Genomic DNA, 27,988 nt, shown 5'->3' on the forward strand with positions numbered 1-27,988 from the left:
AGAGAGAGAGAGAGAGCTTGAGAGAGAGAGAGAGAGAGAGAGAGAGCTTGAGAGAGAGAGAGAGAGCTTGAGAGAGAGAGAGAGAGAGAGTTGAGAGAGAGAGAGAGTGAGAAAGAAGAGAGCTTGAGAGCTTGAGAGATTTGGCAGCGGGGTTGAATCCTCCAGTTTCCTGTTGTATTCTGGTGCGTGCATGTGGTGTTGGGATGCAGATGGGCAGTCGGGTAGTTTGATGGGTGCCGATGCATTGGAAGCGGGGGGAGGGGATCAGTGGACCTGCATGTAGAGGCGTCGGTGGGCTGTGAGGGAGTACACGTTGGTCTGCCATTACACTGTGCGCGTGCCCATGTGCGCTGTGTAGTCCGCCCCCCTTTTTTTCGCGTCTTCACTGGTCTTCCAACTCCCTGTGCTCGCGTCTGCGCGGGGTGTGCCCGTTGATCCTGCTGATTTGCTACGCACGTCTCATGTACCACTGTCTCCTGCGATTGCTCGGTCTGTAGGAGTCACCGCCCTCATGCCTTTTGGTCGCAAATCCAGCGCGCGTCGCAGGTGCGACAGTTTGGCTCCTCGCTCATTTGCGTTCCAGCCCTCTCGTCTGCATCGGCCCACGCTTTCAGGCCCCAAAGCTGTGCCTCTCTCCTGAACGTTGGCTCTCATGCTCTCTCGCTTTGCAAGCTCATCCCCGCATCCCCGCTTCTTGATCCTCCGGCCCGATGCCATAGTCGTCGCAATGAGGACATCACGCAGGAGCCGGATGAGGGCTGGATCCACGATGACAATGCCCTCATGCTGGGTGATGGCTTTTTCTACAGCTACCCCGTCGAGGTGAATTCTTCATCGATTCGCACACAGCTGCAAAGATCTTTCGCCCTGGGAAGCTGCCCGATTCGCGCGCTGCTTGGCAGAGTCTCACTGCCTTTTGGTGTGTGCCTGCCTGCTCCAAACTCGGGATGACCCATATTTTCCGTCTAGTTTTTGGGCAGCGTTGAGATTCCCAAGAGCATGAACGAAGTGGCCTTGGGCAGCCGCACTCAGATCGTGCGGTACGGACCATCACCAAGTTGGATCCTAGCTCGGTTCTCCAAGCTTGCTCTCACCTGCGCCCATGCTTCTGTCTCGTTCCTGGGATTCGCTTGTTCGTCGAATCAACCCACAGCTACCTCATGAATCGTCTGATGGTGGAGACCAAGCGCCTCAAAAAGGCGGGCAAGCCCCCTAAAGGGTTTGATGAGTTTGTCAACGGACCCATCACCTCGGCTGAGGTCCCCGTCAGTTTTGGCATCGCCGCCGACGGCATGGTCGTTGTTCTCAACACCCCCAACGTATGTTTGTCTTACCCCAGCCGTGTGCTTTCACCCATCATTCCCTCACTCATTTCGTCCCTACCGATCACCCCTCCCATTGCCCGGCCTCGTGCAGCAACGCCCCGACGAGCAACCCCCGGTTCGTCTCTTGTCTTTTCGCCGGCCCCCGCCTCCCTCAACTCAACAGGCCCGGGGAATTAAAAAGACATCATTTCAAGTCTTACGCTCGTGTCTCACAACCCGTCGGACCCCTTTTTTTATTCTATTGGTTGCTGCTTCCTGTTGGGCCTGCACTCGCAGCTGCTCTTTTACCACGCCATGCGGATGATCTCCATCGCCACCGGTGGCGACCAGGATACCTATGAACTTGTTTCCTATGTCGCCAAGGATGCGTCGGGCAAACGAAGTACGGGCACGGGTTGCCAGTGGACTGCATGGTTCCTCCTCGCTTCTCGACCGTTCCGAGTCTCACACCCCCTGCGCCAACACCACCTCGAATACAGGCTGCTTCATCTTCAACTGCGGTGATGACGCTGATGATGTGCTCACAACGCTCGGCCAGTCCTTCCTGTTGGCTCAAGAACTGGCTCTGAAGAAGCGCGAGCGCCCCAAAACAGACTCAGTCAAGAAGGAGTATCTCGACATGGTGCCTGAAAGCGATGAGGCTGAGGAGCATGTGTACGGCGACGCCTCAGTGGTTTGTTGCGCAACTTCCCGCCACCCTGTTCGAAGCGCTCTGCATCACACTTCTCATCTGGCTTGCTGCCTCACTTCAATCAGACGTCAGCTATGGCCAATGCTATCCAGGAGCAGCCTGCCTACGACGTGGCCACGCCGGCAATCGCGGAGCAGCCATCTTATGACGTGGCCATCGGTGCCGCACCCGTCTTGCCCGATGAGGTTGTGTACGACAACCCTCTCAGCGCAGTGCCCACCCCGGGTCGCGTCATCACCTCCCCGGTGCGTCCTTATCTTCAATGCCTATCCTGTTCAAGGAATCGTTCCTCAACTGCTCGTCGCCGTCGCGCTCTCACGACCTTGTGATGACCTTCATACAGTCGTACGAAACAGCTCGCAACGACATGCCCAGCGAACCGGTACAATCATCGCCTGTTGCTGTTGGCATACGTCCCGCTTGCCTCACACTCAAAATTCTCACGGCTGAAGGCGACCAGAAAAATAATAGATGGCCCGCAAACCTGTCGTCTCACCTATCACTGATTTTGTGCCTCACATAGTTGTATGACACGGCAACGACCAAGATTGTCAAGGCCTTGAACAAGCGTGACTCGATTCGTCGTTCCATGGTGCGTGATGGCTGTGGCTTCTCATTTGGACTTGAATGCCTGGTACCGACGACACAACTGTCATTGCCAGCTGACTCTTGTGTGATTGCACCAATTTTTTTTATTGGGTACAGCGCGCCTCCATGAAGCAATCCACGAAGCGCGAGTCGCGCAAGGTCAAGAAGAACACCCCTCCCGCAGAAGAGCTCTCAAGTATGCCCCAAGACGTGGTGCTGTTTCGAGTCGAGCAATAACGTTGGCGCTTGGCTCATACTCACATCTCCGTTGTCTCATCTCTCACAGAGGAGGAGGTGCAATTGCGCAAGGCAGAACAGGAGGAGATGGCACGCCCCTCCTGGATCTGCATTTCCGAAACAGCCAAGGAAGAGGCGTCTGGCACCGACTTGGCATCGCTTCTCTCGCAATTCAAGCAACAGGCCATCCAAGACGACTCGGATGAGGGCGAAGAGTAACCTCGGATCACATAATTCGATACTCTTCTGGTGATGAATATCCATCGCTTGAGCCAGCTGTTCGTTGCCTTGTGTTGTTTGCTTTTGCTGTCTTTTCTATCCTTTACGTTTCTTCCTTTTCTTTTGACTATTGCTTGCTTGCCTTGATCTTGACGTAATAATTGAGTCTGGTTTGTATGGAGCTTCGCCAAAACCGAACCAATGCTGAAACCGAGCCAATCATGAGAGGAAAACCTCGGTACTTCTGGATTTGCCAACTGCAAGAAAAAAAAGTCTCCCCAAGTTTGAGCCATCACCTTGACTGTCCGCACGGCGCACGTACAAGGCACTGGCCAGCAAGCTTGCTTAGAACATTCATGCACAGCAATCTTGGTAAGCCAAATCAAGCAACAAGGAAAAAGGAGAAAAAGAAGGCAGCAAAAGAAGAAAGGGAAATCAAGAATGAAGGGCGGGGTAAACAAGGGTACGGTGTCGAGCGCAGTGCGATTTCGAGTAAGCCTAATAGTCGTCGTCAAAGCCAAAGCCACCGCCACCGCCAAAGCCGCCAAAACCGCCGCCTGGAAAGCCGCCGCCGCCAAAGCCACCGCGACCACCACCAAACTGGAATCCACCGCCGCCTGACGATGCCAAAAGGGCCATTTGCAAGCAACAGAGTCTGCCATAAGAAAACCGCGTGCTTGCGCATGTATCAAAAACAACGGTAGGCGCCTCGTGCGGGCACAGACGCCAAGACACACAGAGGAGTTGAATCGTAATGCGCGGGCCCGGCAAAAACTAACCGGCGAACATTTGGGCAAACATGGCGTTGACATCGACGCCGCCACCCGGGCCGTGACCATGGCCGTTGATCTCATCTAGATCTTCGCCGTTGTCGTACCGATGCTTTTTCTGGGGGTCGCTAAGAATGGCGTACGCCTCGCCTACATGACACACGCAGCGTCGCGGTGTAAGTTGTAGTCAACAGGACAGCGGCCTGCGCGATACAAACAGCAAAAGGTGACGAGCGTCGCCACTGACCAATCTCCTTAAACTTGGCTTCAGCCTGATCCTTTTCTTCGGGTGGCACGCGATCAGGATGGCAACGCAAAGCGGCCTTTTTGTAGGCGCGCTTGATGTCGCTGTCCGAAGCATCCTGTCCATCGGGCACAGTCAAACGAGCTGTCAGCTCGGCCGCTCAACAAATATGTAGTAGGAGCAAGAAAAGAAAAGAAAAGATATAATAAAAAAAAAAAAAAAAAAAAAAAAAAAAAAAGAAGCGAGCCGAGGCATTGAGGGTGGAAGGGCAAACGAGACCTTGGCGACGCTCAAGAGTTTGTAATAATCTTTGCGCTTGGACTTTTTCAGTTCAAGCTTGGCATGACGCAACGAGGAGCGATATTCTACCCCAAGAAACACAAAAGATGGTAAGAATTGGGAGATTCAACGTCTGGACCACAGGTTTTTGCAGTCTCAGAAGCAATTGAGAATTTCATACGGATGAGTCGGGTGGCTGGAGCCAACGCCTCTCTCCTTTTTTTTTCATTCTATCTGACTACTGAGGTTTGCGAGGAGCTGGGCGGGTCCCTACCGTTGTTGCCAGGCTCGGCCTCAACAGCAGCCTGGTAATCCTCGACGGCTTCTTCAAACTGTTCGTTCTTGAGACGGAGTTCACCACGCTTCAGAAGGGCCTTGATGTATTGATCATCACACTCCAGAGCACGTGTACAACAGTCGATGGCTTCCGGTACTCGGTCCATCTACACCAGAATTCCAATGATCATGACGGTGATGCATGATGGTTGTGATGGTTGGATAGAACGCACGCGAGGGGAGTGGATGAAAATGCGGGTGCCGTTAAAAGAACCAGCAGGCAGGTGCACAAAGAAGCAAGCGCGCACCTTGCTGAGTACTACGGCGCAGTTGAAATGGAGTTTGGCAGTGAAGACATTATCGCTATCATCCATGGATAGTGCTTCCTGGTAACAACCCAAAGCTTCCTCTAGACGACCAGCCTTGAAGGCTTCAGTACCACGCTCCTTGGCATTAACGATGCCCTTGACGCTCTGCAAGAAGGGCAGGGGAGACGCACGATGATGTGAGCGCAAGACTACGTGTCATTGCGCCCGTTCTCGAAAAAGGGGCCGCTTCACGCGTCAACGAGGCAGATGAAAACAGAGGGTCAAGCCGGACTTTGAGCGAAATGCGAGCGCGTTGGTGATCGGGGTTGGATTGCAGGGCGCGTTTGAAGTGCGCCAAGGCTTGTTCAAGCTCTCCCTGCGAATGAGCGTCAGCAACAGTCAGAGAAGAGGAAGAGGCAACGTGCACCGGCAGGACAATATGACACATTGGGGTGGGTTGTGTGGGTCAAGGGCTTACGCGGTCGATAAGACACAGGCCGCGCACGTAGAGAGCCTCGGCATGCATGCCATCCTCACGAAGCACGTTGCTGCAAGGGAGGGCAAAGAGACGGAGAAGAGGCAGGCATGAGTCGCGAAAGAGGGCAGGTGGAGGTCAAATGTGAGGAAAAACGAATGGTGAACAAAAGGGGGTGGCACGACGGCCATTGGGCTTACGAAGCAAGGCGCTCGGCTTCACCACTGCGTCCAGCAAGCCGCATGTACTCGGCTTGCTTGAGCTTGAGCTGGGCAGCTTGTGGGGCCAGTTCCAGGGCGCGTTCCTATGGTCGTCATGCCCACAGGAGTCTTGGAATGAGGGTGGGTTTGCACTTGGACTCTTGGCAAAAATCAAGAGTCAAAAAAAGGAGAGAGTGAGAGAGGATGCACGCACCATGAGGGAGATGCAGTTGTTGTAAAGTTTGTTTTGGGCGGCATCCTCGGCTTGCTGCAAGTACATGTCAATCTTGGTCATGTTGCTCATCTGTGGGCGAAGAGAAGGGCATGGGGGCGAATTGAGGCACATGATGAGGTTGGGAAGTTGACCTCGCGGATTGGGGTGGGTGCACGGTATTTGTTGCATCAACCCACCTCTTGTTGCGCAGCGCTGCTGTTGGGATCAAGGGCCAGAGCTTGTTCCACGGCGCGCTTGGCGTCGGAGAAGCGACCCAGACCAGCATATGCGCGAGCGGCACGAAGGTGGTACTAAGCGAATGTGATCATGCCCCCGGTGGTGCGGGCAGATTTGAGTTGCGTGGGTGAGGAATACGAGGATGTCCATTGGACAAGCGCCTGGGGCGTAACACACAGCAGGGGACTAGGGGATGGCCGGCGGAAGGTCAAGCAGAAGAGGCGGACCTTGACGGTTTGAGGTTCACGAGAAATGGCTTCTTGGGCATCTTTGAGGGCATCGTTGAATTTGAGAAGCATGATGTAGGCGGCGGCGCGGTTGTTAAAGTAAGGAGCAGCGGGGAAATGGCCTAAATCACCGACATTGATCCAAGGGTTGCAAAGGAAAAGCGGGCCAGGAAGACGAAGCCAGTGTGAGCGAGGGATCCAAGTCAGGGCACAAGAGCCTTCAGGGCACGGAATGGGATGGACGGGAGTGGTTTTGGTAGTTTAGAAACGCACCAATGGCCCGGGAGTAGGCTTCGATGGCATCACGATATTTGCCAGCCTTGTAGAAGGAGTTGCCTTCTTCCTTGGCCTGCAGGGCCAGGCTGGCCAAGCGCGGCCGCGGTCAACGATGCGCGAGTGAGGTGGGGGGCAGCGGAGGAAGGGAGAGAAAAGCGGAGGCACATATTGCGCGGGCCGTTAAGCAAGGGGCGGGACAGACCGTTCAGGGTCGGCCTGAGCACTCGTTTCGGCCGCCATGATGCTGGAGAAGAAGGGAGGAGGGAGGTTGTCTGTCAAGTCAACAAGCGGGCGAGAAGGCAGTGTGCGCACACTGCACCCAGTCACACCTATCCAAGCGCCGCCGCACCCGCATCGGACACGGACACGGACACGGACAAGGGTGAGCCAGTTGACCAACGTCATGTGAGGTGGCATGGATATATGTAACGCAATAATCCGAACAACACCTCCCGGCGCACCAATCCAGACCGAGAGCAGTGAGAGCGAGAGCAGGAAGAGCGAGCACAGAGAGGGAGAGAGAGAGAGAGGCAGAGCGAGAAGGGCACACACACACACACACACGCGAGCGCACACACGGCCGGCGGGACGGTACGCAGCACGCCGAGTACGCCAAAGCCGTTCAGGGATACGGGCACATGATCATGCTCACAAGAAGAAGAAGAAGAAGGAAAGGAAAGGAAGGTTAAAGAATGAGATGTAGAGCAGAGAGGGGAGGCAGTGGGAAGAGGGGGGGAGAGGGGAGAGGGGGGCGGAGAGGGAGAGCAGAGAGGGGGAGAGTTGTGAGAGGGTTGTGAGAGGGAAAGGGAAGGCAAAGTCAGAGGGACGAGCGTTAGACGGACGAACGTTAGAGAATTGAACGGCAAAGAGACCAAAGTCAGAGAGGGAGGATCGAGAACAAAAGGAAGCAAACATGTGTGTGTTGAAAAGGGCGCATATTAGTCTGACATTCACCTTGTTGTCAGATAAAATGGTCGGGCTGAAGAAAAATGCGAATCAAGTTGAAGCAGACTTTTAAGCTTGAGTTCTATTCATAAAAAACATCATTCAATCTGACGTTTTGAGCGTGCTTGCATGTACGCATGGATGTGGTGACGCCCAAACCCTCGAGACACCTCACACCCACCACCTCTTGTTGTTGTTGCGCCGAGCAAACAGAGCAACATTTGTTGGGATCCTGCGACGAGCGATCTAAATAACATCAAAAAGAAACCAACAAGAACTACAACAACGACGGCAACGGCAACAACGACTACCGCAGCGACACACCGGGCCGCCACCAATCCGAGTTGGCGGTGCTGCCTGGTTTGAGCCATATCAGCACACTCTGTTTCTGCTGCGGGTGGTGGTCTGGTTCGCCATGAACCCCACCTCAGCCTGGAAACGGTGTGTGGCGGCGGCCATCGTCGTCGCCTGGGTCGTGACCGGCGCCGCCGCTGATTGCTGCGATAGCAACAGCCTCGTTTGGACCATCAACAATGCCGCCGATGCTGAAACCTGGCCAGCTGGCACCACCAAAACCCTTGCCGACATCAACATATACTGCACCAACGGTATGCACGCTCACCCCTTTAAATCGTACCCAGTCTCTTGACGCTTGAGCACAAACAGGTGTCAATCACCCCGCCTCACGTCCGAGCGAGACACCCGACCCCGGACACCCTTCCGGTCATGACTTGCTCCTTCCTCTTGCCTCCTTCTCCCGTTTATACCATGCTTATCCGCTTATCCTTATTTCTTGACGGCCCAAGAGATTTTATCAGCTCACGTACGTCCCACCATGCCCTGTGTGTTCGCCTATCGCAGCCGGGGAGCCGCTGACCAGCTTGGCGTTTATGGCCGGGCTCGAAGCCATCCAAGGATACCTCTCCATTCAAAACTGCGCCAACCTCACCAGCCTGACCGGGCTCGAAAGTTTACGAGTCATTGGTGGCTCAGCCTCGCGTGGACTCGTCATTGAAAACAACGACCAACTCACCGATCTCAAGGCCCTCGAACAGCTGGAGGCGATCGAGGACGGCGGCGCCACCGTGCGATTCAACGCCGAACTTTGTTACATTTATCTCTTTGATTGGGCCCGTGTCGTGCCTGCCACCGACACCATCACCGTTGAATACGAGCCCCTGCGGTGCCTCACCGACACGTATTGCGATGCCTCTTGCCACTGCGGCTACTGTGCCGGTCCTGGTACCTGCCCGGCCCAGGGAGGATGCGAGGAGGATCTGCGCTGGGTCGCCATTCCCGTCGTTCTGCTCTTCCTCCTCTTCCTCGGCCTTGGGCTTTGCATCGCCTACAGCTGCAAGCGAGGCTACTGCACCTGTCAATGCCACGCCAGCCTGCGCCGGTCCCTGCGCATCAGCCCCCAAACGTCCATGGCGTTTCCCGAAAAACCCGCTGCCCCTTCCGCCGCCCCGGGTGGCGGCGTCGTGCCCGTCATGGCCGGAAGCCCACGAGCCAGCGGCCCTGATGGCAACGCGCCCGTGTCCAACCCCGGCTATGTGTCTGTTCGCCCCTCCGTCTCTAGCCTAGCAGGCAGCCCCCTGTATCTGCCACCCTCCCAACAGCCAACCTTCCAGGCCACATCCCCTCAACCAGCCAGTGCTGCCCCCAACTACACCAACAACTCTGCGGTACAGATCAATCCGGCATCAGCTGCTGGCCCCGTACCCGTGATTCCAGCCAACTCTGAGAGCAACAATGCCACTGGCGCTTCCGTCTCACCCGTCCCCGGTGTGGCCCCGGTCCGGTGGCAATCCCCACAAAGCTCGCTGAGTGTTCGGCGAGCTGGGGGCACTCCACCCTCGGTCATGCATCTTCCACGCCTGCGTGGAACCCCTGCACAAAATCGCGTCGGACTTGCGCCCGCACCTGCGGCTGAGCCGCAGACCGTAACGCAGCCCAATGCTTCAGAGCAGGCCTAGAACCGACTGCTTTCTTCCTCGTTCTTTCAACAGCTCACCTCCTCCTGTCTTTGTCGAGACTTGCCCTCTGTTCTTTTTTTTTTTTTTTCTTCATCTTCTGACTTCAATTGACTTTACATCGTCATCAGACCTTTTTGGGTATCGCGCCTCAAATAAAAAACGCGAAAAAAAAAAGGTGCAGGGGGGAGTGACAGCTGCTTGCAATCGAGGCGGCTTTGAGACGTGACGCTCGGATTCGAACCAAGATAGACCATGAGAAGACGTTGCAATCGGACCACCAGCCAGAACGGCGGGGGTCGAGTTGGTGCAACGCCTACGTCCCGTTCAAAGCCGCAGACTCGAGTCCCGTGATGGACTGTGCTGCACTCTCTACCATGATGACCAGATTGCGGCAGACTCTTCCACTCAAACCACTCCACCACGCCTTTTGAGGCAAGGGAATCGTTGTTGGTCTTTCCCACCGGCCCGGGCTTCACCCCTCGTGAGGCAGTTTAATCCTGCATATAAACCAGCCAGCCCATACAGGGGACGAAAGCAGTCCAATGTTGGCTCTTGTCTGTCCCGCCTACTTTGGCCCGACACGTTGCCAGCAAGTGACATTCTCGACACCTGGCTTTGACGACTTTTGTACCCTGCTCCCAAGTGTCTTCACTCACCCGCGCCCCACTGCACCGCACACAGCGTCAGCTCATCAACCACACACACACACACAGACACACACACAAGCGATGCCATATCTGCCATCCACAACCCCCATCCCAAAAGAAGAACGCCATTGTCAGACGAAATGAATGTCAGCATTTACATGTGGTATGCAGCGTACTGGCATGGCTACCATCTGTCAGCGACTCTCTCTCTTTTTTTTTGCGGAGAATTTGTGGCGCGCGCACAGCGGGCGAGGGGTGTAGCCATGGCCATCAAGTTCTTCTTGATGGTGAATCGCCAGGGTCAGACCCGTGTGGCGCAGTACTATACATACACGGACGTGGCCACGCGTGCTGCTGATGAGGCGGAGATTATCCGAAAGTGTCTGGCTCGGACGGAGAAGCAGGTATGGACCTACCTCGTTCCTCACATCACCTTCATACCCGGATGACCTGCTCCTACGCCACCTTTGCGCCACGCCAGACTCGATCTCACGGAGTTGTCTTGACTTGTGGTCTTGATCTGTCGTGTCCTGGCATTGTGGCGCGTGTAGTGCTCCTTTATTGAGTATCGTACCTTCAAGCTTGTCTTCCGGCGTTATGCCTCGCTCTACTTTATCATTGGCTGCGATGAACACGAGGTATGCGTCCCACTTGCTGCACGCCGCCGTCGCCCGTGCGCCTTGTGCCCAGTGCTTCTAGCGAGCCGTCCCTCTGATCATGTGGCCATTGTTCGGAACATTTATCCAGAATGAGCTAGCCATCCTCGAATTCATTCACATGGCCGTCGAGACACTGGATCAGTACTTTGATGGCGTTAGCGAACTGGACGTACGTCTCTCTCTCCTTATCTTTCCTCTTCAGGATCAGACTCTGAGCATTGATCAAACAAGCCCTCTTTTTTCTTGTGTCTTCCCCAACATCCTCAAGTCTTGCCTCGAGTCTTCCTCTGACACCTCTTTGAACGGCTGATTTCATCTTCTCACTCATCTTGCACACTTTTGCAGATCATGTTCAACATTGAAAAGGCGCACTTCATTCTTGACGAGATGCTGAGCAACGGAGAGATTGTGGAGACCAACAAAACGCGCATCCTCGCCCCTGTTCGCGTGATTGACCGCTCTGACAAGCTCTCCTCCTGAGTTGAGCCTTGAGGCTGCATTGCCCGGCACGCTTGGTCTCCAAGCATATTGCATCGTGGCTTGCCCCTTTCGTCGTTTTTTCCCTACTCCTCTTGCTTTCCTCCACTCCTCTTCCATTGCCTTTTGTTTCGCGACGCCCATGTTCTCTTTGGCAGTGTCAATTGTTGACGTTCTTATGTTTCATGTTTGTGGCGCGCGCATGCGACTGGGTCGCACCCCCCTTCTTTTGCTCTCTTACCTGTATGGTCTTGAGCGTATTACAGGTGCTGGACCACGCGAGTGGATGATGGCACCCAACCTGCTGTGGCCTTGTTGGTCTGAGGCCACTTTGCATTCTGCAAATCGATGAATATTGTTGATGATATGCTCGCTACCATGTGATGAATATCGTTGAGGATACGCTCGCAGCCATGTGTTGAATATCGTAGATGATACGCTCGCAGCCATGCGATGAATGTCGTTGATGAGACACTTGCTACCATGTCAAGAGAGGAATCAGGTCCGCCTCGATTCAAGCGCGCTGCTGGAGCTCCACTGGAGGTTATATCAATTGGTAAACATGGTGCCATCATGCGGATAGCCTCTTCACCGTTGTCGATACATTCCCCGGTCGTGTCGGCTCGAGGGGGACCACAGCCTCATATCAGCGAGTGACATGGCTCAGATTGAGAGTCAAACGTGATTAGCGACGCTTACCGAAGCAAGGCGTCTGGATAAATAGTCAACAAGCCTCCGTTAGGGAGAATGCTCAAACCAGCTGTCTAAACACCATGCAACACGCCCCCCAGCAGCACAGCAGCATCAAGATCATGCCACTGATGGCCATTCATCGAGCCATCTGACCCACCCACTTGATCCACATTCCTGCGAACCCTCATCGGCTCTTCTCTCACCCCACCCAACGCCACCTCCCAACAAGACACATGATTCCTGCAAATCAACATCGTGAAATGCTTGCTTGTGTGCAAAAAACTCAAAAAGACTCAAAAAATAAAAAATAAAAACAAGATGATCGATGTGTGTGCGCGCACACACACACACGCACATACAGGCACAGCACGCACACAACGCATTTGCGCCAAGGGAGTGGTCGGGACTTGGGACAGCTGGGGGTTGAGACAGAAATGGAGGAGCAACGAGGTACGACAGATCTCTTGCTGGGTTTGGTCGTTGGGTTTCTTGTTGCCGTCTTGGGCCGTTGCTCATGTCCCCGTGGGCGTGCGCTCGCAGTGCTTGGCGAGTTGGCGGCACAGACGCTGGCAGTTGAGGCCGAGCTGGCGCGCCAAATGATTGGCATGACCGATCGCCTTGTCGGACTTGAGCAGCGGGTGCGTCAGAGTTACTTTTTTCCCGATTACGCCCGCGATGGGCTCACGGTTGTGAACACCCATGTAGGCCACCGCCATGACTGAGGGACTCGAGGAGGTTCGCATCGTTGTGCAGGCCCTGCTTATGGACGGTGGACGCCAGGCCTTGGCTCAACAGCTAGCGCATGTCGATGACAATAGCCTGTGAATGAAGAGTTCCCCATGGTTGAAATCTCAAGCAAGGCTCGAGGCCCGCGCCACCATCCTCAGTCTCTTCGAGTGTGGTCACACCTGCGCCTGTATCGCATTGCCAGTTCCGTCCGTTTCCGTTCCCGTTCCATTGTATCCGAATCAATCGATGAATAGTGTTATTCACGTGTAAAGTTGCACAAGCCTTGAACAAGGCTGGCTCTCCCATGCCGTTATGAACAGTCTGCGCACGGCGCAACAACATGCTGCTGGGACTTGACAAGGGTCCCAAGTATGATTGTGCAAGCGGGGTGCCTGCCAGCGTGGCTACGGTGTAGCGTGTGTCTGACGTTTAGTCATCTTTGCGCGCCGCAGCCGTCGCAGAAGTGCTGTAGGCGACCCGATCGCCGTGGGATTCGTCGCCGGCCAACAGGAATGCATCCAGCGTTTGGTTGGCCTCGGCCATGCCCTAATGGACCAGGGGTATGAGGCATATGGGCATTGTGAGCCGGCAGGAATGCTTGCCTTGGGCCCCCCTGCGTCTTGATACTACGGGTCGACTGACCTGGACGCGATTGGGCGCGTCGTTTGACGAAAATGGTTGAGGAGTACCTGCACCAGATGGACGCCAGGCCCGCATGAGAGGGCATGGCATCCCATTTGCAACAGTTTTGTTGGTCAAGCGGTCGCCTGCGCCAATATCAAAAACTGCAGTCGACGTACCAGCTCTTAGGAGCTCATGACGATGGAGCAGGGTTGTATAGCAATCAATGGCTCCGCCATCGGGAAAGCTCACGCGGAGCTGAACATGTGCACCTAATTATTATCACGTCCCAGAACACGTTGCAAACTCATGACGGCCGTCTCGCTTCAAAGGCCTTCACTGAAGCAATGCCCTTGATGCAAAGTCCCTGGACCAACCGTCGTCTGTCGGGAGCACAAACTCGACGGCGTTGGCCCCAAAGAGCGGCTGGTCGAGCACCAAGCCCTCCAGCACCGCAATGGACCCGCTCAGCCGGGGTGCATCGGCTGCATCCGGCGCCAGTACCACCTGTACGACGTTCAGCAGTTTGGTCAGTCAGAGCCCGACCAGCACAGGTGTTGTTGGGCGGGCAGGAGGGCCATGCCGGTGCTGAGCCCAGTTTCACGCACCTGCTCAGCGGTAATGTGGAGCGTGCCGTTTATTGACGGACTGCTGGGCCCGGCGTTGGTCAAGCCCGCCGTGATCCACGCCCACCACCCCGTCTCTGCTTCTGCTGCACCCCCACCGCCCAAGCGCTGCCAGCTCACGTTTGCAAAGCTTCGCGCCGCCATTTTTCTCTCATTCAGCCCCAACAAGAAAGCACTGATCAGTTTTTTTTTTTTTTTTTTTTTTTTTTTTTTTGAAAAAAAGTGTGAGAGAGAGAAAATCAGAAAAAAAAAAAATCAAATAAGAGAAAGGAGAGGGTCTATAGAAAAAGATCAAAGCATCGCGGAAGACCCTCAGCTTTTGAACTCGGGGCAGAGGCATTGGGGTGGGAGCGGGCTTGTGCAGCATTCCCGGGTTGCCCAACCGTTTGCACTGATCAATCTTTCTCTTTGTTGCGGCCAGAAGGATCGCAAATCGACTGTGCACTCTCAATTTGTGGCAGCTCAAGGTACCCAGGGACGATCAAGTCAGTGTTGCCGTCTTTCATCACGCCGCCGATAAACTCATTCATCCTCGTCGTCATCATCAATGTCAATCGCATCGGCATTGGCCTGCATGGCGCTGACATTGTGCGGCGTGGCCCGAGCTGGCATGGCAGCTGCGGCAGCGTTGGGCACGACTCCGTCAGCGGCAGCGGGATCGGGCAAGGGCACGGTGGATCGGGGCAATGTACCGGTGTCATCCTCATCCTCATCATCGTCCAGGTCAATGGCGTCAGGGTTACTGCTACCCGGGCCTGGGCCCACCGAGAATCCCATGTTAGGTCGCTGACCGGGCAGGGACATTGGCATCTGACCAGGCCGTTGCAGCATGCCAGACATGGGCATTTCCCCCTGCCCGGGCATGGGCATGGGCATCTGCATTGGCATCTGGCCAGGCATGGGCATTTGCATCCGACCAGGCACGGAACCATGCACGGGTTGTGGCAGGTTCAGACCCCCTCGGCGCCCACCACCACGTTTGAACGCTATAAAAAGCAACGGTTGCATGAGCCAGCGGCGCGGCAATGCCAAAAGTTTGTCATTCATGCATTTGCAGCGAATCATCTGTGGGGCAGCGCCCAAACGCCGTCAATAAGCGCATGTTATGCACGTACCATCAACGGCCTCGGCACAAGGATTGGACATTTCCAGAAGTTCGCAGAGCCGCGTCGTGTAGGGATTCAAGCGTGGCTGAGCCGCTACCGTGTTGAGGTGAAATGAGCTCTCTGTCCCGACGTTGGCACCGAGCGCAGGCTGCTGACAAAGCGTTGTCGCACAATCATGCTTGCATCCTTACCATCATCATCTGGATGGGCGGCCACGCCGTGGTCACAGCCCTCATAGTCGTAGGGTGATCCTGGTGCCGACTGTCAAAAGAATCAGGCGGGCCGTGAGGTCAGCGACACCTTTGCCGTCGCCGAGGTTCAGCAAACCGTGTTCAACAGGCTGTGCAGAGCGCACGCACCGCCAGTTGCTGTTGCGTGGCCGCTACTTCCTCAGCAGTGGGCCGATAATCGAATCTGTTCTCTCAAAGCAAGCATAGTAGGCCACCACACGCGATGGTGAGGGGAGCAACACCTGAGGCTGAGTGGCTCGCTCGCACGGTCGTCAAGTGGGCACTGGAGAACGAACAACGCACCGCTCTGGGCCGCCTGGCATGGGCATTGTGGTATTCGTGCGCTGTCCATTACGCAGAGGACTCGTGGTCCTACGGAGGATGCGTCGTGGGTTGGGGGCGAGCGAATAATCAGACGATGTGGATTTGGCATGGGTTACGCAGTCCAGCGAGCCCGTTCCTCAGTCCAGTCACGTACCGGAGGATGGTCAACCACTCGGCATCGGGCGATATCGTGACAGGTGAGCCCGCGGCTACCGGCGCTCCACATTCAAAAACCTAGTCAAAGCAGCATTGCAGGTCCAAGGTCAACCACGAGCCTGTGTGTGTGGAAAGGCGAGGCGCACACCATTTGAGGCCAGTAATAAGGCACCTGAAGGAAATGCCGGCGGGGGAGACATTTGTCTAGGGCCAGAAATCGCGTTGCTGCGGGCATGTCGGCGTGCTGCGCTGTGCTCGGGTCGTGACGGATGACCGCAGCAAACTAGACATTAACCCGGACGGGTAAGGCACAGGGATGATGTCCAGCCGAAGGAAGACGATGCATGCTCGCGGAACGGCGGGACAATCCCTGGCCCATGTCGATAATGTACCTTGACATGCAAATGCGCAGAGAACCAGTAGCCCGGTCGAAGATGTTGCAGCAGAGCCGCACTGGCGGGGCTACCTGGCCAAAAGTAAAATGAAGCGCGCGGTCAGCGAGGGTACCGACTGTCATCAGGTGGCCAAGCCACGGGGCAAAAACGGCCGAGGCGCTGGGGTGCGAGGACTGACCGAGAGAGTTGTTGGCAACTTCATCTCGGAAATGCGCCTTGCGACTATCATTAATGGCATGGCATGGAGCACGAGGAATGTTGGAAAAGACGGGTTTGAAGCGCGAGTGCTGGTTTATCGAACACGCACCGCAAGAGCTCGGCCGTGTTGCCATAGTGTGCAATGCCTTGTGGCCAGTCGTGGGACAAGAAAATATCAGTCGGAGTCGTCAGCTGGCTCAGTTGGAAGATCTATGATATTGGGTTGGGGGAGCAGGTGAGCTATGTCCTCAAAGCTGAGGCATAGGGCCAGGGCCACAAAGTAGCCGAGAGGGAGAGAGCGCAAGGTCAAGTCCGTAAGTGACTTGAACTGGTCGGAACTGACATCAAATTCGCGGACATGATAAATGCTGCGCTTGGCATCTTCCGAAAAGGGGGGTGTTTCATACAAGCCTGGAATGCGATGTGAGCGAGAGGTTGCTGAACAGCCATGGAAAAAAAAAAAGTTCGAGCCCATGCACGGTTCTGGGTACAGGGACCGCGCCTGGCCTTAACAAGTCGAACCTAGCTGGTAGTGACGGTCGTTGTAGATGCCCGAGAGGCCAGCGATGCGCACGCCATTGACGTTGATGACGCCGGTGCGGCCCAGGTAGAAGATGTTGGGCGCCACCCTGGCCCAGCAGGTTCAGGGTATGGGAGGGAGGAGGGGAGAGAGGGTGAGCGGGACGACGGAGAAGTTGGAGCTTGTCTGCCTGCCCTTGCAGGGTCGAGCGGAGAGGGGCATAAGACAGCAAAGGGCTCGAGGCTGTACCATCCACCGAAAGGGAGCTCCCAGAGGTAGGAGCTTGCTTCATGGTTGCCGCCGATGAAAATGGTGAGCACGGGCGCTTTCTGCCAGACCAGGCAAGCATGTGTGAGCATACCGATGCAGCGAATACACGGCACCAAGAGCGCTGTACAACACAAGAGGGAGGGCGATACTCACGGCCTCGCCCTTGAAATACTTGTAGAAATCGTGCATCTCGCGATACTTGGGAGGACAGGCCATGGTCTCGAGATCGCTTTTGTTGCGGGTGCACTGCATGTGTCAATGGCGGACCAGGGACGAGACATTAGCTTTCTGTTGCTGGTGGAAGCGGTACTGTCACTGTCGGGATGGCTGTCATCAGCCAAAGACGAGGCCGTACCTGAAAGTCACCGCAGATGAGCAGGAGGTCAACCTTGAAGTTTTGCGCTTCCTCAATCTGCTTGAGGCTGGCATAGATCTGGTCCAGCTCGCCATGGCAGCATCCTTCCACGGCCACCTACCACGTCAACAGCGCAATAAGGTGGACATGATCCAAGCCCGTCCCAGGACGCTCCCTCCCTCCCGACAACGCTGCGGCCGTCCATCCATCGTCATGGCTCTCACCCTCATGGCGTCCGGTCGTTTCAAAAAAAAAAAAAAAAACGAGAGAGAGAGAGAGCGTGATGAATCTCTTTATGAAAGTTTCATGTATTCACGTTTCTCTGGTTTTGGACTACATCTTGCTCATTTCTCTGATTTTGGTTCAATTTCCTTGCTAATCGTATTCTTTATTCTCATTTCCCTCTTAAGTTTTGTCTGGACGCCCGTTTCTCTCTGCGCTTTGCATACGATTTTCTCTCCTCTCTGCCACAAAAGCAGCTTTTGGGTTATTTTCCATCTCTCGCTCACACACACACACACACACACACACACACACACACACACACACACACACACACACACGCACGCGCAGAGCAGTCGGCCGGCAGTGGTCCAGTGGGTGCCGTTGGACGCCTTGAATGCGCGGAACGCATTGACGTTTTCTATTTCCATCTTTGGAAGCCAGCTGGTGGCGTATCGCCTGGGTTGACAAGACTCGAGATAAGAAACACCGATAATGGCGAGTGTTGGTGGCCGTGTGGGTGCCGTGGCCCGGCGTGCGGTCATGTTGAGCCGGACGGCGATGCGACGCAGTGCCCTGACACAGAGGACACTGGTATCCATGCCAGCCAGGCGCCCTGTGCTGCGTCTCCAGCAAGTTCTTCCGGCCAGCTTGCGGTGAGTCCAAGCGGCACAAATCAGGAAGGCACCTATGGCAATGTTGCAGCTGACCCCAGTTTTGTGTGGTGCCTGGACGACCGCCCCTCTCTTGCGCAGCACTTTCAAGACTCTGAATGATTATCATCGCTGCGCAGACGAGTCGTTGGAGACCATGTCAGCGGAGTTTGAGGAAATTTTTGACACTTACGACCAGTGTCGGGACTTTGACGTTGCGCTGGCGGTACGACCAGAATGATTGCGTTCACGTTGCTCATCTTACTCCTCCTCCTCCTCGTCGTCGTCCTTCTCGGTGTTCACTTGCATCGATCCTTTTGATGAGCTGCTGCTGCTGCTTTTGAAATCTTGCCAATGACTGCGCGTGATGGCATTGGGCTTGGTGCTGAATTGCTTGCCATGGGATAGAATGGCGTCTTGACGGTCGACATGGCCGACCTTGGAACCTATGTCATCAACAAACAAACCCCCAACCAAGAGATCTGGTTCTCCTCACCACTCAGGTCAGTCGCCTTGTGTCAGTGTGCTCACTTCTGCGCACGACAACGAGTACCTGACACGCACCCGCTCGGCCTCACGCAGTGGTCCCAAACGCTTCAAGTACGACGAAGATCTGCACGAATGGGTGAGCTCTCTTTCTTGACCCGCCCCTGTGGAGCGATTGCCTCGAGCCGTGCCCCCCCCCCCCCCCCACCACCACTTTGCGGCAGCCCAGCGCCCCTCTCTCATCACCCGGCTCTCGTCATGCTGGACAGCGGAGCCCCACAGAGACATACCCCTTGCACGAACTTTTGCGCCGGGAGATTTCCGAACTGCTTCAAACACCCGTCGACTTTATCAAGCCCTCGCCCGAGTGGTATTAGTTGCCCCACGTAGCCTGGACCCGCCTCAAACCCAGTCTTCTTCTCTTGGACCAGCTGCGGCTGAACGGTGCCGTGCACCTCCAGGTCGTTGAATGGTGCGATGGCAACATATCGTTGCTATAATAAAGTGGCAGCGCCTGTGTCGCAAGTATAAACACGATTACCAGTGAACGAGCTCGTTCAGCACACGCCCCAAGAAGCTTTCTATCAGCCAGCCGTGGTTTCAATGGCACTGCTGGAGAGATGCGACCCCTGCCTCGCGGTTTCTTAGGAGTTCGCAGGGACTCGTGGACTTCGGAAATCAAACAAACTCTAATGGTATCTTGGCGCTTCTGTTGAACACTCTTCATTGTCCTGACCCCATTGTTGCATTTGACACCAAATCTTCTCCGTCGAGTGGAATGCATTGTGCTTTGATGTACCTTGATGTTCACAGTACTGAAGTTGCAATGGGACGAGTACAGGTCAAGATATCAATTGGGCTAGCACATCAATCCACGCAACGCGGTGTGACAGAATAAAATTAGATTTCAATCATCAAATGTCAACAAGGGGCAGAAGGCTAGGGCTGGGGAGGCTCAGGGACACTTACAGGGGGTTTCGGCTGTGTGTGGGGGATGAGCCGTCGGGAGCAGCGGCGCCTGTGTTTGAACTTCAGAGTCGCCTCTTGATCAGGCGTCGCTGCTGAAATAGTGCTCTGCTCTGGCATACTCAGATGCGGGCGTTGCGCCGGCGGTACAGCCACCGCAGGAGCGCTTGCTCTGCGTGCAGAGTTCAAGATCAAAACCGAAATTGATCCTTGGAGGCACGGAGAGTTGGTGATCGTGTTTACCAATGGCGCAGGCGATTGTACCACTTGGTGCATCGATACCGGCTCGGATGGACCAGGTGATGATGCTTGAACTTGATATGCAGATTCCTATCGGTCATAATGGCACAATTTGTAACAAACCCCAGCAACCTCAACCCCAACCCCAATCCCAACAACACACAGAGACACAGAGACACCGAGACACAGAGGCAGAGACAGAGACAGAGACAGAGACAGAGACAGAGACAGACAGAGACAGAGACAGACACACAGACACAGACACAGACACAGACACAGACACAGACAGAGACAGAGACAGACACAGACACAGACACAGACAGAGACAGAGACAGACAGAGACAGACACAGACACAGACAGAGACAGAGACAGAGACAGAGACAGAGACAGAGACAGAGACAGAGACAGAGACAGAGACAGAGACAGAGACAGAGACAGAGACAGAGACACACAGACACAGACACAAAAAAGCAAACCCGTAATCGTCAGTGGACAGCTGTTTTGACTTGCACGGACTTGTGGGCGTGGCAGAGGTTAGCGAGACAGTACATACCTTGCCAGGGGTGAGTGGTGAGTCAAACAGGTAATTCGCAAGCAGCCTGGGATGTTGGTCAGTCCGGCGGCTAGCACGGCCACGAGCATGGCGGTGACGCTTTGGTTGCTACCGCCGACGGACAGCCTTGTGGTGCGTGATCGAAGTTGACAAGGACATGTTAACGCCTTGTGAGTTGCGGTCAACGGCGTTGGCATTGTCGTCGGCGTTGTCGTCAGCGTTGTCGTCCTCGTTGTCAAAACGCCCGCCATGCTCGCTGTCGGTGCCATCCGCAGTGTTGGCGCGGTCGCAAGTAAGGTCATCTTCACGCAAACCCTCGTGGTCCCGATAAGCACGGGCGCGTGCAACGATGCCTGCCACTCGGTGAAACAAACGATCTGGGATTGTCACGCCAATCATGATCCTCTCGGGCGGGAACACAGCCCGGAATGATGCTCCAGCACATGCGCTTGATCGAGTTCATTGTTGACGTTCTTCTGGCAGACGCCACAATGCGCTCTCTTAGCACAGCTCATCGTGCCAGCCTGTAAATTATCAAGTGAAGAGATACGAGGGAGAGAATAGACAGCGCGAAGAGAGAGAGGAACGTACTGTCTGCTCGAGAATAAGCAGGCCAGCAGCGGCAGGTCAGCGGCGACAGGTCCAAGTAGCAAGGAGGGTGACGGTTTGAAAAAAAAAAAAATGAATTCGGTTGGGAGAATTTGGAAACCAAGGAAAAGTATTTTACTACTTCTCTCAACAAATAACACAGTCTTGGTAAACATAATCTTGCACATGTTTACACGACAAAGTGAACAGCCCTCGTGCTACATGTACCAAAGAAGTGGACGGTATTCTCCACTGGACCGCGCGTCTCGTGCCAATCGGCAGCGAGGCGGCGGAGTGACAACTGATCGTGGTCAGTGTTCATTGAGGGTGAGGCGCACGACAAGGAGATCATACGGTTATTTTGCGCGATGGCGGCGCGATCGTCTGCCGGGGCTCGCGCACAGCACAAACAGCAGCGCCAAGAAGCTGGTGAGTGACGAACGGCTGCTGGCATGCATGTTACAAGCGCCGGCCGCGCTCAATCTTTTTTTTTTGTCGCAGAAACGGAGCTCACAGACGAAGTGCTGGCGCAAGTGGCCGAAAATCTTCTTGAGACATGTCGCCAGGACCTCGGGGCGGACCAGGCGTTCAAAAAGCTCAGGGTCGCCAAACACGCCCACAACCTTGTGGATGACGTGCTGAAAAAGACTGGCGCCCAGGCTGCCTGGGGCGCTCTTCAGTCGGCCGCCAAATGCGTCCCGTTCTGTGGCGTGGCCCTTAAGCTCATCCAATCTGCTGTCAATCTAGCCGAGCAGGCTTTCAAAAACAAAGAAGAAGTGGACGCTCTGGCGAAAAAGGTTGAATCCTTGAAACCATTGCTCGGCCTTCAAAAGAAAAACATCTCTACCTTTGTGGGGGCCCTTGAGACGGCTCTCAAGATAGAAAAGAAGAAGATCAGCAAGGATGACGATGCTGTTCTCTGCCTCAATCACACGATCGATGCCCTGACCGACCTACTCGAAGTACTTGTCAAGATCGACGTGTTGATTGATTTTGTGTCTGTGTCAAGAGAAGACAAGTTGAAAGAGCGAGCTCTCAGATTCTTCGGTGCCAACACCGTGGCCAATGCTATTGAAAAGGCCCGCCGCGAGTTGCTTGGAGCTACCGCCTTTCTGGCCATACAGATGGCCAACCTTTCCGCAGTCGAGGACGCACTTGCGAGCCAGGGTGTCAACGTGAACCAAGCTCGAAAAGATGCCTTTAACATGCATCCGAAGCCCGTCCAGCGTCAGTCCTCTGCACCCGCCGTCCTCGACGTCCTGCGCTCGACGATTGACCCGGCCGAGGACCACCGACACCACCTCGCCTTTTTTTGCGACGGCACGCGGCAGTGGGCCATTGACCTCGTCAACGAGTGGCTTGCCCTGCCCCCGAGCCACGAGCAGCACCGCGCCTACTGGATCAACGGTGGCGGCGGTTTGGGCAAGTCGGTCCTGGCTGCCAAGCTACTTGACATGTGGCAAAAGAGCGACGAATATACCACAGCCGCCTTTTTCTGCCGCCACAACGACGCGCGTCACAACGGCGTGGCCGGCGCCTTGGAGGCGCTCGCCTTGCAGCTGGCCGACCAGATTCCCGCATTTAAAAAAGCCTTAGAGAGAGACCTCGAGGAGTGCGATGACGTGCGGCGCTTGTTGGGTGCGCCCGAACGTGACATCAAAGAAAAGTTTGATATTCTGCTCGCCACGCCATTGGACAAGGTGACCACCCCCATCATTCTGGTGATTGACGCCCTGGACGAGCTGCGCCCAGGCACCAACCGCACACTCTTTCTCAACATGGTCGGCAAACTCTTTTCATCCCTGAAGTCCAACGTGCGCATCGTCGTCACCTCGCGACTAGAGGACGAGATTGTCGAGCCCATGACACGTCTCAAAGCATTGGGCCTGGTCAAGTACACTGCCAACGCGTCCGAGGCCGTTTCCGAACAAGAGGCCGATGCCTTGCGTGCTAGCGAGCACCAGCGGAAAGATGTGTGTTGCTACTTGGACGCCAAGCTGGCGCCCCTCCTGAGCATTGAAACTTGCTTGAATGGGTCGGAGCAAGAAGAGCTGTTGCAATTGGTGCTCAACAACTCACAGAGCGTGTTTGTGGCAGCACGGTTGGCGGTCGAGCGGATCAAGGAGGCGATTCACCAATCAAGCCCAGCGTGCTCGCTCACCAAAGACAACTTTGCCACCCTGGCCACTGTCAGCTTCGACGATACCTACAAGGCCACGCTTGAGCGCATCAAGTCTCGCATCAACTCCGCCGAGGGGGTCGACGAAGAACAGCAAAGTGCCCTGCTGGCAGCACTCAAGCGGTTGCTGGCGGTGCTCTGCTGCGCCGCTGCTCCGCTTACTCCTGAGCAACTGCTCGTGTTTGGGAGCGAGTATCCGGGGCAATTGAAAGGCAGCTTGGCGCAGCTCTTGCTTAATGCGCTCTCGCTCATGTTCGCCCAATCAGCGGGTACTGGACGCGTCGAGCCGATCCACAAGACGGTCACCGACTTTCTGTGTGACCCAGCCAAGGCGGGTGAATTTGCTGTGGACCAGGCCCAGGGCTACGCACTCCTAGCGTTGGCCAGCGCACGCGTACTTGAGGACCAATTGGAGGATGGGTGGCAGGAAGCAGACCCCGACCTGGAACATGCGCTGTTATATGGTCACGTCTATCTGGGGCAGGCGGCGGCGGCGGTGGCTGAACCAAGTGAGCCGGTTATAACATATGCGGCATGGACCCTGCTGAAAAACTCCATCGACACCTGGAGCAGCCTCTTGATTGAAGAGCGCAAAGAGATCAAGACATGGAGTGAAGGTGGTACTGTGAAGATGTGCACGAGCAACCATTCAGCGACTCAGCTCTTTGGACTCTGGACGCTCGGTCAGGTCAAGCTCTTTCAGGCTCGGCGATATCAGCTGCGACCAGAGCTTGCTGAGGCTTGTTCTTATCTTGCCAAGCTGGCAGACGGCGCCGAGGCCGTGAAGGTCAGCAAGCTGTTTAAGGACTTTTACAGCCAATTTGCAGTTGAATGGACGCCACAGACTGGGGCTGAGGCGGACAAGATTGGATTTCAGCGCATCACAGCGCATGTTTCCGTGGATAGCATGCTATATGCCAGTGGCTGGACAAGATTGTGTGCTACACTGCTCGACACAGCTCGATGTGTTGCAAGGTTTCCAGAGCAGGCAGGCGCAAGCTCCGAGGTCATGCGAGTGCTCCATGACGACTTTGTGACGAGCGTAGGGTTTTTACCGGACGGGCGTTACGTGGTGAGCGGGTCGATGGGACAAGACAGTGCGTGTGTGGGATGTGTCGACAGGCGCCTGCCTCCACACCCTCGAGGGCCACGACGCTCGTGTGACGAGCGTGGGGTATTCACCGGACGGGCGTTTCGTGGTGAGCGGGTCGTGGGACAAGACGCTGCGTGTGTGGGATGCGTTGACGGGCGCCTGCCTCCACACCCTCTATGGCCACGACGACATTGTGATGAGCGTGGGGTATTCACCGGACGGGCGTTACGTGGTGAGCGGGTCGGGGACAAGACGGTGCGTGTGTGGGATGTGTCGACAGGCGCCTGCCTCCACACCCTCTAGGGCCACGACGACTTTGTGATGAGCGTGGGGTATTCACCGGACGGGCGTTACGTGGTGAGCGGGTTGTGGGACAAGACGCTGCGTGTGTGGGATGCGTCGACGGGCGTCTGCCTCCACACCCTCTATGGCCACGACGACATTGTGATGAGCGTGGGGTATTCACCGGACGGGCGTTACGTGGTGAGCGGGTCGTGCGACAAGACGCTGCGTGTGTGGGATGTGTCGACGGGCGCCTGCCTCCACACCCTCCATGGCCATGTTGGCCCTGTGATGAGCGTGGGGTATTCACCGGACGGGCGTTACGTGGTGAGCGGGTCGGAGGACACGACGGTGCGTGTGTGGGAGGTCTGAATACACACCCTCTCCTATCTCAATTGAAGCCACCCTGCCTTTGGCAACGTTTTGGAGGCACGCGTTGCAGCATCATAAATTTCCTTGATCTTGTCCTCGCGCCGGTTTGAGGCGGTATTGCGCGCACTTAGCACTCCACAATCAACTATGGTGACCAGCATCAAACGTTCATTGAACTCGACTCTACTACAATCACAGAGTCAAACGAACCTTCTTGAGTTCTTCATCCTCGTGCACCCGTTTCATAGCCATTGGTCGTATTGGACCGTGGGCAAAAACTGTTAGCGTCAAATCCGTGCCTTGAGCACTCCCACTGCTTTCGCACACTCAGTTTCGGTCGTCAGAGCGTCTGGAGGCCAGTTTTGGGTTGCGAGGAAGCGCGTAGGTTTGAGGAAGCCCGTCGGGACGGAGCGAAAGCTTTGATGGTGTCTTGAGGTCAATCGAACCAGCTGCGGTCGGCAAGCATTTACAGTGACGCACCGTAGAATAGCTGTAGAGTCGCTTAATTTTGAGGATGGGGAAAGTTCAAGAGGGCAGAGCACACAGAATAGAAAAGGGACGACAGAATGAGCCTGGGGCAGATACCCCCGGGGGGGGGGAAACAAAGTGTAAATTCATCAAAATTCAGGAGAAAACCATCACAAATTCATTCAGCAAAAAGTGGTTTTGACATGACATTGTTTTCAGAGATTCGATCATAAGTTCGGATTGCTTTGAGGAAGCTGAGAGGTGGCGACTGCGTCAGATGTGGCAGATGCGGCAGATGTGGCAGATGTGGCAGCAGCAGCAGCAGCAGCGGCAGCAGCAGGCTTACCCCTTGGCTGCTGCTTGACGGGGCACCACTTCCGTTGGTGGCCGATGGCAGGGCGAAAACAAACCGAGCAAAGATTGTATTTTCGTTTTCCATGCTGTAGGAGGCACACCATGACCAGCAGCAAGTGAGCACACACAGAAAAGCCAATCTCTTGCCACACGGGTTCAGCAAACAGTGACGCATCGCACATACGTGTTGCAAGCCTGGTCTCCTGCCCTCACTGTTCACAGGCGGTTGCGATGGCACTTGCTGTGCCTGCGGTGACTGCTGAGCCTGCGGTGACTGCTGAGCCTGCGGTGACTGCTGAGCCTGCGGTGACTGCTGAGCCTGCGGTGGCTGCTGAGTCTGCGGTGGCTGCTGAGCCTGCAGTGGCTGCTGAGTCTGCGGTGGCTGCTGAGCCTGCTGTGCCGACTGCGCCAGTTGCACAGTGTACTGGAGTTGAGCAGCCCAGGTCATGTATTGTGCCAGGAGGTGTGCATTGTACTGGCCAGCTTGCTGGGCAATAAGTTGGGCCAAGTGCTGCGCAGCTGCAAGTTCAGCTCCAGGTGATGCGCCGACCCCGGCGCCTGATGTCAAGCCACCTGATGCGGAGGTGCTCGACGGGCCACAAGCCGTTTCAGCGCTCTTGGCAGCTGGAACCAAAGAGGCTGTCGTTGACGGTGCCGAGACCACTGGTGTTGCTGATACTGCTGTCCCCGTGGTGCCATCCACACCCGAGACAACCTGAGCGATGGTTGTCTTTTGAATGTGCAGCTGTCGATTGGCACGACATGCCTCCGCGTGCGAGACCGGCGAACGTGGCACGGGCATGGGTTGCTGCGGCGACTCGCCATTGCGTCGCAATCTTGCATCAGCAATCCTGGAACAAGTGTCCTGGAATTGCTGCATTGCCACCTCATACTCCTGTTGATCTATGCCCAAATTTACGTCCTTGACTTGATCTATTGCAAAGTAATGTGCACCGAGCGGGAGAAAAACATGGTTCATACGATGCGTGAGCCACCGCACAGACCGGCGAGGATGACGTTTTTTTAAGCGGCGCAAATACAAAATGTGAAGCTTGTCTGTAAATCCCGAGGTTGTGCAGCGCTTCAATTCACCTGCGTACAACCAGGATTACAAAGGGCAGGGCAGTACGCGCGTTGAGATGATGAGGGGCCACGAGAAATTACAGACCTGTTGTAGCTCCAAGAGTTGGCTGCATAGGGTGGAAAAGCTCCAGGGGCACGGGCATGGTGACATCCCAGGGTGGGAGACGTGCTGGGTCCGGTTGATCCTTGAATAACCTGCGATAAATTTCGTTGCGTCGTGCGCTGAGAGCAACGTAGTGATGGCCCTCATTCGTGTACAGGCCTGCTTCGATGCCAGCATCATAGGCGATGCGAAAAAGGACAGCGACGAGTGCCCCGGCTGCACTTGGATCACGTGTGCCAATGGGAATGGCTGCGGCCAGGCGTTGATGAAGACTTTCGTTGCCACTTGAGCCTCGCGCGCACCTGAAGCGAGGGCGCTTGGAAGCCGTCTCAGGCAGCTTCCGGTACAACTTTTCCAACAGTACATCTGGGTCAGATAGGCAACCCGTCTTGACGTGAGCATCAATAATATCCTCGACGCACTTGTTCAAGCCACCACTTTCACTCCACGGCTCAACCAAGCTCTGATTCTTGTCTTCAGGACAGGCATTAACCCATTCTGCCCAGCCCAGTAAGCGGTTCGACAGATCGAATAATAAATTAGGTGTTTGAACCTCAGAGCTGAAAGCAAAGCTGTGCAACCCCGACATCAAAATCACGACGGCACGCAAAACAACACAAGAGAACAAGACATTTTCATCGGCTTCTATCATGCCGAGGAGTACAAGCGCGAAGAATTACGCACATAGAAACAAAAATCGTACAAAACGACCAGGTATAACCAGAGATACGGCCATTTAAAACACAAGACACCCAAAAAGGGAGTCACACATATCACAACTACAAGCCATCACAGCACGAACATAAAAAACACCACGGCACGCTCACATCCAACGAGACACAACGTCGGAGG

The 27,988-nt window shown here is 55.3% G+C and overlaps 10 protein-coding genes across 10 annotated transcripts in view; 6 read left to right on the forward strand and 4 right to left on the reverse strand.

Annotated features, from left to right (window-relative positions):
- The window catches only part of MONBRDRAFT_33699 (uncharacterized protein), a gene marked incomplete at its 5' end in the record, with an annotated part of 7,015 nt that extends 3,779 nt beyond the window's left edge, over positions 1–3,236 (forward strand). Inside the window, 12 exons of the mRNA XM_001748405.1 lie at positions 498–546; positions 720–822; positions 970–1,040; positions 1,154–1,319; positions 1,417–1,440; positions 1,602–1,707; positions 1,805–1,998; positions 2,082–2,261; positions 2,360–2,398; positions 2,540–2,608; positions 2,722–2,800; positions 2,891–3,236. Coding sequence (XP_001748457.1) covers positions 498–546; positions 720–822; positions 970–1,040; positions 1,154–1,319; positions 1,417–1,440; positions 1,602–1,707; positions 1,805–1,998; positions 2,082–2,261; positions 2,360–2,398; positions 2,540–2,608; positions 2,722–2,800; positions 2,891–3,060 — 1,250 coding nt within the window. The 3' untranslated portion in view covers positions 3,061–3,236. The remainder of the gene's footprint in view (positions 1–497; positions 547–719; positions 823–969; positions 1,041–1,153; positions 1,320–1,416; positions 1,441–1,601; positions 1,708–1,804; positions 1,999–2,081; positions 2,262–2,359; positions 2,399–2,539; positions 2,609–2,721; positions 2,801–2,890) is intronic.
- Positions 3,237–3,834: 598 nt separating this feature from the next.
- Positions 3,835–6,806, reverse strand: MONBRDRAFT_28007 (uncharacterized protein; the record flags this gene model as incomplete). Its single annotated transcript, XM_001748478.1, has 13 exons — positions 3,835–3,980; positions 4,078–4,192; positions 4,354–4,439; positions 4,628–4,796; positions 4,938–5,102; positions 5,230–5,313; positions 5,416–5,485; positions 5,613–5,716; positions 5,827–5,916; positions 6,024–6,137; positions 6,291–6,412; positions 6,564–6,652; positions 6,769–6,806. 13 exons carry the CDS (start codon positions 6,804–6,806, stop codon positions 3,835–3,837), a joined length of 1,392 nt encoding a protein of 463 aa, XP_001748530.1.
- A 1,120-nt stretch (positions 6,807–7,926) lies between these two features.
- On the forward strand, positions 7,927–9,487 carry MONBRDRAFT_28008 (uncharacterized protein; the record flags this gene model as incomplete). The annotated part of the gene is made up of 2 exons (XM_001748406.1): positions 7,927–8,119; positions 8,373–9,487. The coding sequence occupies 2 exons, from the start codon at positions 7,927–7,929 to the stop codon at positions 9,485–9,487; spliced, it is 1,308 nt and encodes a 435-aa protein (XP_001748458.1).
- Positions 9,488–10,397: 910 nt separating this feature from the next.
- MONBRDRAFT_10687 (uncharacterized protein) lies at positions 10,398–11,273 on the forward strand (the record flags this gene model as incomplete). Its single annotated transcript, XM_001748407.1, has 4 exons — positions 10,398–10,538; positions 10,686–10,772; positions 10,882–10,962; positions 11,139–11,273. The coding sequence occupies 4 exons, from the start codon at positions 10,398–10,400 to the stop codon at positions 11,271–11,273; spliced, it is 444 nt and encodes a 147-aa protein (XP_001748459.1).
- A 1,848-nt stretch (positions 11,274–13,121) lies between these two features.
- Positions 13,122–14,083, reverse strand: MONBRDRAFT_28010 (uncharacterized protein; the record flags this gene model as incomplete). The annotated part of the gene is made up of 5 exons (XM_001748479.1): positions 13,122–13,238; positions 13,335–13,381; positions 13,493–13,585; positions 13,691–13,820; positions 13,922–14,083. The coding sequence occupies 5 exons, from the start codon at positions 14,081–14,083 to the stop codon at positions 13,122–13,124; spliced, it is 549 nt and encodes a 182-aa protein (XP_001748531.1).
- Positions 14,084–14,461: 378 nt separating this feature from the next.
- On the reverse strand, positions 14,462–18,146 carry MONBRDRAFT_28011 (uncharacterized protein; the record flags this gene model as incomplete). The annotated part of the gene is made up of 15 exons (XM_001748480.1): positions 14,462–14,925; positions 15,055–15,165; positions 15,237–15,306; positions 15,405–15,459; positions 15,579–15,647; positions 15,754–15,833; positions 16,148–16,221; positions 16,329–16,372; positions 16,458–16,558; positions 16,692–16,759; positions 16,871–16,977; positions 17,118–17,197; positions 17,292–17,384; positions 17,494–17,610; positions 17,943–18,146. 15 exons carry the CDS (start codon positions 18,144–18,146, stop codon positions 14,462–14,464), a joined length of 1,737 nt encoding a protein of 578 aa, XP_001748532.1.
- Positions 18,147–18,525: 379 nt separating this feature from the next.
- Positions 18,526–19,231, forward strand: MONBRDRAFT_28012 (uncharacterized protein; the record flags this gene model as incomplete). The annotated part of the gene is given in 4 exon segments (XM_001748408.1): positions 18,526–18,594; positions 18,777–18,871; positions 18,891–18,993; positions 19,124–19,231. 4 exon segments carry the CDS (start codon positions 18,526–18,528, stop codon positions 19,229–19,231), a joined length of 375 nt encoding a protein of 124 aa, XP_001748460.1.
- A 931-nt stretch (positions 19,232–20,162) lies between these two features.
- Positions 20,163–20,543, forward strand: MONBRDRAFT_28013 (uncharacterized protein; the record flags this gene model as incomplete). Its single annotated transcript, XM_001748409.1, has 1 exon — positions 20,163–20,543. One exon carries the CDS (start codon positions 20,163–20,165, stop codon positions 20,541–20,543), a length of 381 nt encoding a protein of 126 aa, XP_001748461.1.
- Positions 20,544–21,570: 1,027 nt separating this feature from the next.
- MONBRDRAFT_10691 (uncharacterized protein) lies at positions 21,571–25,128 on the forward strand (the record flags this gene model as incomplete). The annotated part of the gene is made up of 4 exons (XM_001748410.1): positions 21,571–21,631; positions 21,704–24,453; positions 24,527–24,706; positions 24,778–25,128. The coding sequence occupies 4 exons, from the start codon at positions 21,571–21,573 to the stop codon at positions 25,126–25,128; spliced, it is 3,342 nt and encodes a 1,113-aa protein (XP_001748462.1).
- A 646-nt stretch (positions 25,129–25,774) lies between these two features.
- MONBRDRAFT_10692 (uncharacterized protein) overlaps positions 25,775–27,988 on the reverse strand; it is a gene marked incomplete at both ends in the record, with an annotated part of 4,320 nt that continues 2,106 nt past the window's right edge. Inside the window, 2 exons of the mRNA XM_001748481.1 lie at positions 25,775–26,883; positions 27,119–27,502. Of these exons, the coding sequence (XP_001748533.1) occupies positions 25,775–26,883; positions 27,119–27,502 (1,493 nt within the window). The remainder of the gene's footprint in view (positions 26,884–27,118; positions 27,503–27,988) is intronic.

This window comes from Monosiga brevicollis, genomic scaffold (assembly GCF_000002865.3).
Source record: "Monosiga brevicollis MX1 MONBRscaffold_23 genomic scaffold, whole genome shotgun sequence".
In the NCBI taxonomy this organism is placed as follows: domain Eukaryota; class Choanoflagellata; order Craspedida; family Salpingoecidae; genus Monosiga; species Monosiga brevicollis.